Source organism: Zingiber officinale, chromosome 5B (genome assembly GCF_018446385.1).
Source record: "Zingiber officinale cultivar Zhangliang chromosome 5B, Zo_v1.1, whole genome shotgun sequence".
Classification (NCBI taxonomy): Eukaryota; Viridiplantae; Streptophyta; class Magnoliopsida; order Zingiberales; family Zingiberaceae; genus Zingiber; species Zingiber officinale.
The window spans coordinates 56364331-56375441 of record NC_055995.1 but is presented as its reverse complement, the minus strand read 5'-3'; the positions used below and the strand labels follow the sequence as shown (position 1 = coordinate 56375441).

Sequence of the window (11111 nt, the reverse complement as noted above, 5' to 3'; positions counted from 1 at the left end):
AGTGGCACATCACAATTTGCAGCTGGAATAAATGGACGTGAAGATAATATTTCTTCATGGAAATTTAGTGGAGCATATTTTTATATCATAACTTGAGGGATTTAGTCAGCCTGGACAAGAACAGTTGGTTTAAAAGTTGAAGAAATCACTCTATGGATTGAAACAATCTCTAGGGAATGGTATAAACATTTTGATTCATACATGATTCAAAATGTATATAAGAGATATGAGTATGATTACTGCATATATGTGAAGAGACTTGAAGATGAATTACTAGTTTTCTTATTACTATACACAGATGACATGCTCATTGTTACAAAGAAGATGAAAGAGGTCAACAAATTGAAGAGACTACAAAGCAAGGAATTTGACATAAAAGATTTGAGAGAGGTCAAGAAGATTCTTGGGATAAAGATTCATAGGGATAGAGTTGTAGGGAGATTATGGTTGTCTCAACGTAGCTATGTGGAGAAGGTACTGGATAGGTTCAATATGAAGAATGCAAAGTCGGTAAGTCAACCCCTAACACATCACTTCAAGTTATCCAATACATAGTATACAAGGATTAATGACTAGATCTAAGAGATGTCAAAGGTTCCTTATGTCAGTGCAGTTGTTTGTTTGTTGTATGCCATGGTTTGCACAAGACCATATTTGGCGCAAGTAGTGATTATGGTAAGCATGTTTGTCTCAAATCCTAGTCGATCACATTGGGATGCAGTTAAGTAAATTTTCATATACTTGAAAAATATAACTGATTATGACATTATATTCAGTAGACAATCGGAAGATCCTTAAGTTGTTGGATACGTAGATGCAAACTATGTAGGAGATTTAGGTGATAGGAGGTCTACTATAGGATATGTGTTCACTATAGTAGGATGACCTATCTGTTGGAAGTCTATGATATAATCTATTATTGCTTTGTCTACTATGGAGTTAGAGTATATGGCAGCAGTTGAAGTAGCGAAGGAAGCTTTACGGCTTACAGGGTTGGTTAGAGAACTGGGCATTCAACAAGGTGGAGTCGAGTTATTATACGATAGTTAGAGTGCTATCTATTTGGTAAAGAATCAGGTGTATCATGAGAGAACCAAACACATTGATGTAAGGTTTCACAAGATCAGAGAGATGATTGCTTCCAGGGGAATTCAACTTAAGAAGGTTCATAATGCAGATAATGTTGTAGACATGTTGATAAAGTCAGTGCCCACAGATTGTTTGAACTTCATCTATATCTCTAGATGCTAGAGGAAGGAAGCTCAGACTCAAAGATCTAAGTGAAGGTTTGTTTAGATACTCGTGTTCGTCAAAGGGATGAATATTCACTAAGATGGAGATTGTTGACTGATGACTCATATTTAGATGAAGGTCAATGCAAGAGATGATATGGAAGAAAATTTTATTAAGGTTTTTTTAATAGCATTCTATTATATTTTTTTATAATAGAATTCTATTACAGTTTTTCATAACAGAATTTTGTTATGATTTTTCTTAACAAAATTCTGTTACGATTTTACCGGGACTGGGCTTTAGGCACTACTGATAGGGATCATTGTAAACCTATCATAGAATGAGAATCATTGAATATGACTCTCTTGAGTAGAGAGAATTCTAATAAACCTTCGGTCATTTTATGGAATAGGCACGCCGCTGAACCACGGTAACTCTTCTTCTTCCTCTTTTTCTTCTTCTTTTTCCTTGTGTTTGCTCTTTCTTGAGCATTTTTATCTCGTTGCTCCACGATCTTTTTTTTTCTTCCTCTTCTTCCGCGTTAGAGGTTGAGAGGTGTTGCCCCCGTCTTTACACAACAAATGGTATCAAAGTCATGATCCAGATCAGATGTCATGCGGGGTGGCCTTGTACGAAGTTGCAGGATGCCCGGAGCAGGTCAGGGTGACCGAATGCTTATGGGGAAGGCTTGGAGCAAGTCAAGATAACCGAATGCTCGCAAGGAGGCCCGAAGTATGTCAAAGTGACTGAACGCATGTGGTGAGGCTTGGAGCAGGTCAAGGGTGACAGGATGCTCGTGGGGGAGGCTTGGAGCAGGTCAATGTCACTAGATGCTTACGGAGAGACCCAGAGTAGGCCAAGATGATCAGATGCTCGTGGAGAGACCCAGAATAAGTTAAGGTGATCGGATGCTCGTGGGGAGACCTAGAGTAGGTCAAGATAATTGGATGCTCACAGGGAGGCCCGGAGCAAATCAGGGTGACCAGATAGATACTTGTGGGGAGGTCCATATTAGGTCAGGGTGACCAGATACTCGCGGGGAGGTCCGGAGTGACAGGATGATCGCGGGGAGGCTTGAACCATGAGAGTAATGACAATCCTTCATTTGAGGGAAAGATTATTAGAGATCAATTAAAGCCTCACATTCGAAAGATGTGGAAAAGATTATGAGTTTAAAAGGATGTATGATATCTCTAGTGACATGAAATCGTTTAGGTAGAACCCAAGAACAAAGTCATTAGGACTTAGGCTCAAAGTGGATAATATCATGCTATTGTGTAGATATATGAATATCCTTTGGACACGACAAATAATTATATATTATTTTAAGTCCTTATTTAGACACACATATCAAATATAACATTAAAAACTAGCTAACTTAAACTCATTTGATCAAATATTAAAATTATAGTCCACACACCACTTGGAGTACCGATGATTTTCCCCTCAACTGATTGAGGTACTAACAATAGCCATTTGAGTCAACTGGGTTAATCGAACTAGGTTTAAATTTAAAGTGACTAAACTTTGACTAAATTAACCATTCACTAGTAAATAAGTTGTGATTTGATTTATGAGTTGAATTGGATAAGTGACGGGAACTTTCTTATAATGGTAAAATTATTTTCGATAATTTATAATACAGGATAAGATTACATATAATAGATCCAATATAATTCGATCATTCTCGAGATTCTTGTATTAAAGAAAACTTACTCTCTATGGAATTGGATTAAGTCAGTTGAAATGTTTTTTTTATTCCAAATACTTGAGCTTACCATCAACGACGATGATTTAAGAGGGATTCAACATCGTAAGATCATTATTCTTCAATAAGATAACTTTACTCCTTAAAAATCTATAATGAAGAGGTATTTTTATGATAGAATTTGAAAGTCGGTGTGTCATCTAGAAATGATTAGAACCTCCCACAACGAAATTTGAGAGATGTGTTTGCCGGTTAGACGACTTTGGGTAATTTTTTTTTTTATGCGGACAGGTGATGCGGCGGGCATTGGCTTAGGCTCTTGTTTTTTTTTCTTACATAAAATACAATACAAGAGGACCTAATATGAGAGTCTTAAAATATAAGGTCCTATTTGAAAGTTTTTTGGGGCTGATCCGCCGTCCTTTTGCTCCAAACGGGGTTCGCAGCTCGAATTTATACGCACGGAATGGATCCCACTTCCTACGTTCCGATCATTAACCGATTCAAACATTAATATACGGGGAATCGATCCGTTGACGAAGCCTCCAAGAGCTCGCGGTCCATTCACTCCGCCGCCACCGCTGCCTCCTTCTCGGCCCTTTTCTGCGTCGAGGTTGGCGGCGGTTCATTAACGAGGATTTTGGAGCTTTGTTGAAATTGAAGGGTTCCTTGGGTCGGCTTAGGGAGGTAGAGAGCGAGGGAGGAGGATGTCGTCGGGGAAGGTGGCTGGCACTTCGGCGCCCGCAGCACGCCGAGATCCCTACGAGGTGCTTTCCGTATCGAGAGATTCGTCCGACCAGGAGATCAAAACCGCCTACCGGAAGCTTGCTCTCAAGTGAGCCCTCTTCTCCCCTGTTCCTTTCGTAATTGTATCGCCCTACTTTTTTAGCGTTTGAGAAGTCAACAATCTCCTATGCGGTTTCGCGAGTGTCTGTTCATGACATTATTTAGTTGTTAGCCATCTTGCACATGCCGTCCTCTGCTGTCGGGATTTTTAGATTGTGATGCGACATCACAGTGAAAGTGCTAGAAACCCATTTGCTAACTATTGAAAATGAGTGTTTTCTTCTTCTTCGACCTTATTTGATAACTATGCAGAATATTTTCCTGCTAGGCAGGACTGTTCCTTGTTGAAATGTGTTTGAATCTTGAAATCTACTCTATATTGAACCTTCATCATCGAGTTCAAGAAATGTATGGTTAACTAAATTTGGAAGTAAGTTGACTAGGAATCAGTTTAAATAATAGTATACGGTGCCATATTATGACTAACAAAAATTGACAGCATCATATTCTAAACTTTTAAATTTGCTGTTGATTCAGGTAATAAAAATAGTTTGCTGCTTGTCGTACAAATTAAATTGGGAAGCTTGTCTTTTGATAGTTTTACTAGTCGTTAGTTAACTAGGCATAATATGCTTTATCTTTGGTTTCTAAATTCTGCAGCAACCATTTTCCAAGTTAGAGATACTGTTAAATCTCACTATATCATAGCTGTTAGTTATTTATTTGAGGATCTTCTTATAAAGTGCTTTAACATGAGAGCTTGTGACACCTTGCTTTGACTTACTATGTACATCTCTGGCTTTCAGATAACAAGTTATCCTTGTTAGCTGTTACTAATTTACTTATCTGTCTTTGTTAACTGTTGCTTATTTACTTTGTTTCCCTAGCCTCCTTGGTTTTTAACCATGCTATTCAGAGGCTTCTTGTTCTGCTAGCCACCTTCGATGTTTCTAATCCTATGGAATTAGCTGTCTAGAGCATCAGGTTAATATCTTTTAGATATCAGCTTTAGGTGGTGTTTGGTTCTTTCCTAGGAATCGGAATGAGAATGAGAATCATAGTATTGTGAAATGAGAATGTCCATGAGCATGGATATCACTCTTAAAAATAATATTTGGTTATTAAATATTTTCTAACGGAATAAATCTAAATTTCCTTTTTTTACCCTTAGAGAAAAATAAGAGAAAAAATTAGATGTGAGAAAAAGTTGAATGTGAGAGAAAAATATGATGAGAGAAAATGCTGAGAGAGAAGGTGTGATGGAAAAAATTGAAGAGACGAAAAGTGTGATGAGAGAAAATGAAGAGAGAGGGTGTGATGGGAGAGATTGAGGAGAGAGAAAGTGTGATGGGAAAAAATAAAAAGAAAGTGTGATGAGAGAAAATGAGAAGAGAGAGTCTAATGGGAGAGAATGAAGAGAGAGAAAGTGTGATGAGAGAAAATGAGAGAAAATTTGACGGGAGAGAGAGGAGAGAGAAAGTGTGATGAGAAAAAATGAGGAAAGAGTGTGTGATGGGAGAGAAAGCAGGATGAGAGAGGATGAGGAGAGAGAAAGTGTGATGAGAGAGAATGAAGAGAGAGAAAGTGTAATGCAAGAAAATGAGGCGAGAGAGTATGTGATGAAAGAGAATGCATGATGAGAGAGAAAATGATAGAGAAAATGTGATGAGTAGGGCTGTAAAGTAGTCGAGCCGAGCGAAGCTTTGGGGTGTTCAAGCTTGTTTGATAAGGTAGTTGAGCCGAGATGAGCTGAGCTTAAAATGAACCAAGCTTTTGAAATGATTGTTCAAGCTTGACTTGATTTATTTTTTATGAGCTTGAGCTTGAGTTTGTTTGAAGCTTGACTTGAGATTGTGATGAGAAAAAAATGAGGAGAGAGTGTGTGATGGGAGAGAAAACATGAGGAGAGAGGATGAGGAGAGAGAAAGTGTGATGAGAGAGAATGAAGAGAGAGAAAGTGTAATATGAGAAAATGAGGAGAGAGAGTGTCTGATGAAAGAGAATGCATGATGAGAGAGGAAATGATAGAGAAAATATGATGAGTAGGGCTGTAAAGTAGCCAAGCCGAGCAAAGCTTTGGGGTATTCAAGCTTGTTTGATAAGGTAACCGAGTCGAGCTGAACTGAGCTTAAAATGAACCAAGCTTTTGAAATGATTGTTCAAGCTTGACTTGGTTAATTTTTTATGAGCTTGAGCTTGTTTGAAGCTTGGCTTGAGCTTGGTTCGAGCTTAGCTTGAGCTTGGTTTAAGTTTGGTTCGTTTAGATGTTATCGAGCTCTCAATTTAAACTTGTTTGATTGTTTGAAACTTTTAGTTGTTTGATTGCTTATTGAGCTTGGTAATTTAAGCTTATTTGTTTATTTTATTTTATTATTTATTTAGCATATTGAAAAGAATTTTATTAATAAATATGGTTCGTGAACGAACATTGTTCATGAACGTTAACGAACTGAACACATGTATTCAAGATTGTTTGTTTAGTTTAACGAGCTATTCAAGCTTATTTGTTTAATATTGAATGAATATAAACAAGCTCTTACCAATCCGAACATCAAACTTGTTCACGAACGCTTGGTTCATTTACCACCTTAGTGATGAGAGAAAATAAGGAGAGAGAGAGTATAATGAGAGAATGAGGAGAGAAAGCATGATGAGAGAGAGTGATTTGAAAAAAAAAAATTGAACAAATATATTAAGAGTATTTTCGTCCAAAACTTAATTCTCATTCTCATTCCCATTAAAATCCAAGGGAGGAGGTGAGTTTCATCAATACCCAAGTTTTTTGGGTTTTAGTCCAAAATCTTAATTCCCTTCCCATCAACCAAACATAAGATTTGGGAATGAATCTAATTCCCCATTCCTATACCCATGTACCAAACGCTACCTTAAAGATGCTTTACATGGTAATATACACTAAAAAGTTTTTTCATGAAACATGATTTACATTGAATTAACATTTATATTAGAAAAAAAAATGTATCGATATGTTAAATTATCAAAACTTGCAAAAGTTAACCGCTCAAAGCAGAGAACTTTAGGCTTGATTTACTCCCAAGGAGGGGAAGTGAAAAGAAAGGAGAGAAGAGAACGGGGAGTAAAGGAGGTGTGAAGAGGAGGGGAAAAAGTTGTCTATGGGTAAGGGGAAGAGAAAGATGAAAGGATTGAAATGATCACATTAACCTAATCTTCCTTATTGACTCCTTCACCCAAACCCCCTCGTGCTGCATTTTGCTGCCCACTTTGGTACCACCCTCATCTTGGTTGCACCTATCCTCGTTGCACTACCCTTGTTCACCCATGCACCACTCATGTCATTGCCTACTTGCATTGGATTGCTTGTTAGCCATTACTGAATGCTTGATATTGCTTGTGCTCTCTCATTTCAGTCACCTTTCATGTGCTCGCATCATTTTGAAGACCAATTGATCATGAGTCAAAGATGATTTTTCGTCTTCCCTTTGGGGCGGCTGGGGCTGCCTGCCTATGCATTCTAGATAGAAGACATTTGGCACAAAGAGATTCCATGGAGTTAATTTATCCCCCTTTTGCATCCGTTTATCACTGAATAAATGAAGAGGGAGCAAAGGTTGTACACCACATTCCTTACCCATCTCAACATAATTGAATGAAGTAAAATGGTTTTAGTATAATGAGTCTGGAAAAATCCATAAACTACTTTTTTTTGCTTGCTTCCATATGGTTGCTTGGGTTAACATCAAGTGTCTGACAATACAGTATGCTTCAAGGAACAATACAATAAAATGTTTGTGTATTCCATGAGAAGGGAATTGAGTATCCCTACATATTTTTTCATAGTTCTGTAATTAGTGAGATATTGGTTTAGATTGGAATAATAATTTCCATGGTTTGGGGGGAGAGGGAGAATAGTATTAAAGAGTGCTGGGAATTCACAAAGACAATAATATTTGTTTCGTTTAACAGAAGTGTGTTCCAGATAATGCGGATATGCTTTAACTAACAACATGAGGGAGTGCCCACTATTCTGTGACATGTCCCCAAATGTTTATCATAGTGATGTAACTGGTTATATGCTAATCCATATAAGATTGGAAGAAGCCTTTTCATTAGGCCAGAGACTAGATGGTCTCCGCATCATTTAATTGATTCAAAATTTAAATAGATGGATGTTTAGCACTAGAATCACTTACATTATACAATCGCTAGGTACAAGTAGCCTATGAATTAAAGTTGTCAGTTATGATCTTTATTCAAGTTTGTGTCAGTGGGAGCTATTAATAGGCATGAATATCTGGTTATCAATAATTTTGCAATAGACAACATAGCCTGTGCCTTGTCCACTTCACGATGTTTGAGCCTGTTTGTTGAACCTTGATCAACTAGGAAAATCATGATTTTATCTATATTCTCACAATAATTGTCAGAATCATAAAATTCACAATTATTATGTCATACTGTACCTTATGCTTCACATGTAAAACAATATGGTTCTTACACATGAATCAAAAATGAAATAATCATGATGGTTTGGTTCAATTCAATATGACTTGATACACATCTTATTCTCTACAATTCTACCACTAAGAAGAAAACTTATTAAAGATTAAACATTAACAATTAAAAATAGACTAACCCATTAAGAAATTGAATTAAACCTAACATATCAAAAATTAAATAAAAATAATATAAAAGAAATAAGGATTATGAATTTCATATTCAATACAAATATAAAGGTCAACAATAGTGGAATCTAAAAGTATGTAGTAGTAGCAAACAATTGTCACAAGAAAACAAAGTTCACTATAGTCAAGGTGCATTCAAGACTTACAAGTAATCATCACTATGATGATGATTGAGAAGAATAAGCCTTATCACAAATACACAAAGTGATAACACGGGTAAATTGGTGGTGGCTAGAAGGCATGGCATATCAAAGTTATCTTCCATCTAAGGATAATGTTTTCTTTTTTTAATTTCAAAAGTATTTGACAACAATTTAACTATTGCTCATTGCATTTTAATTCTTAATTAAATGAAATAAACAATAATTTATACATTGTGAATATAAAATATAAACCTAATATTCTTTGTTATGCATCAACATCAACTTCCACATATACTTTTATGCTATTAAATGGAATATTTCATTTTTACATATTTTTGGATGTAAAAAATCCAAATAAAGAAGAATTTGTTTTAAACATATTTTATAATTTTTATCCTAAACTTTATGATTCACAATTCAAAAACTTGCCAAAACAATTCATGGCACGAACCTTAGTTTCACAACCTTGATTGAAACTTAGAATTTAGAGTGGCTCCCTAATCTAATTAAGGAATTATGTTGATTAACATTGAGTTCCTCATAATTGACTTCTTGTCAATTGGTTTTTTGAAGTTGTTGACTCGAAGCTCACTAAGGCGGTTCTTCATATCTGCTTTTAGATTGTGGATGATGGCCTATGGTGCATTTTAATTGCATGACATGTTGCCTATAATTTGTAGGGTTAGATGGAAAGTGTAGATGTATCTTAGGATCTATTTATTTGTTGGAAAATAATTTACATAAGATATATTTTATGAGAAAAATTTTAAAGGAAAAATATATAATTTTGTACTGTTTGACTACGGTATTGAAACCTGTTGAAGAATATTCTCATGTGTTTGATGCACATTTAGGAAAACTTTAAATTTAAGAAGTTATAACATATCATATTTTAAAAAATTTCCATGCTCATTCTACTATCTCTATATCTTTCTTTTTCTATTCTCCACCCTCTCTCTCCCCTTTATACTCTATCATATACATATATACATAGCCCCCGCGGGCTGGATCACCTGGTTAAGGCATGACATCCTTGCACAATGAGTCGTAGGGTCGAAGGTCCACGGGCGCGCACTGGATGAATAATCTGGGCCGGCTGTGTTAAATTCCGGAGACACCACGCTTTACCCGGGCCAGCATTCACCGCTGATTTACCTCCTCCTAGGATCCCTGTGGGGCCAGGCCTAGGGGGCCGCTGGGCGGCGGGACCCGTCTTTTTGCACAATATACATATATACATAGTCCCCAGGGCGTAGCACAGATGGGGAGTGCATGGTTCTGTGGCTGAAAGGTCCAGGGGTCGATCCCCGGGGTGTCACTGCCTGGGGTTAACGTCTCCGCCATGCACTTTCCACCTGTGTACCTACATTTACCTCCCTCCATATCCGTGGGACCGGCTCTAGGGGGGCCGCTGATGTGGCGGTTCCACATTTTTTATATACATATATACATAAATGTGAATAAATTAGTTAGTTCAAAATCAATCATTAGTTGTAATTGCAAACAAGTTTAAATTGAACTAGAAAGAGAGAGTTCAATGCTAGGGTATGCTTGACAAATGTGAATGTTGCTTAGGAAGTACATTGGACAAAGAAAGTCCTTTGCTGTAAATAAAAATGGAATTTTGAGCACGAAATATGAGAGACAAAGCCAAGAATAAGTGGTTTTGTCAAGCACAAATAAAAATCACACTGGTGCAAGGTTTAAAATTTTAAGTTGTACCAATGTTTTGACTTATGACTAGAATAATTCGATTTTAGTACCATATCATATCGTGCCAATAAGGGTTCATTACTTTTTAAATATAAAGTATATTAATTAAAAATATTTTTATTAATATTTGATTGCTATAGATGCTTACTATTGACTTAGATTTGATATTATCTAGTAAATTGTTTAATACTCATCGAGTAAAAGTCGATTTAGAATTAACTAAAATTCACTAAGTAAATATGACATTATTAAGTAGGTTTAAACTAGATTTAATTTGAATTTATTTTTGTTAGTTTAAAATTAAACTAAATTTATATGTAAAATAATTTAATTTATTAGTAGTAGCATATTTCATGAGGTTATATATATATATATATATATCTTACCTAATAATATGTATCTTTCATCCTTAAAGAGATTTTTTTTCTCTTGGACGGATGAAATCATAGGCCCACCAATGTCGGTCATAAGCTCAGATGAAAAAGGGTGAGGGTTGCGGATAGGTTGTCAAATGTTTAATGAATGATTCTATCAAACTATTTGCTAATGCTAGTTTGTTCCGCTGAAAGAATGCTAGTTTTGATGAGAACTTAAGTACAGTGTTAAATATGCAAGAGTTCTTATACCATAGGTTGGATAAGAAAAAATATTATAGGGAATCTAATTATCTAAGATTTAAAACATAAAACTTAGGAATGCTCACCAATAAAATAATAGAGGTAGTAAATATGATGATTAGGAGAAAAATTAATATTTTATATATACAAGAGACAAAATGAGTAGGAAAGAAGGCAAAAATGATAATGAATTTGGGTTTTAAGTTATGGTACATAGAAATGAGTAAAACGTGAAACAAAGTAGGTATTT

At 35.9% G+C, this 11111-nt stretch overlaps 1 protein-coding gene across 1 annotated transcript in view; it reads left to right on the top strand.

Moving 5' to 3' along the window:
• The first annotated feature begins 3417 nt into the window (after positions 1–3417).
• The window catches only part of LOC121984414 (chaperone protein dnaJ 15-like), a 30158-nt gene continuing 22464 nt past the window's right edge, over positions 3418–11111 (top strand). Inside the window, exon 1 of the mRNA XM_042537334.1 lies at positions 3418–3776. Within this exon, the coding sequence (XP_042393268.1) occupies positions 3649–3776 (128 nt within the window). The 5' untranslated portion in view covers positions 3418–3648. The remainder of the gene's footprint in view (positions 3777–11111) is intronic.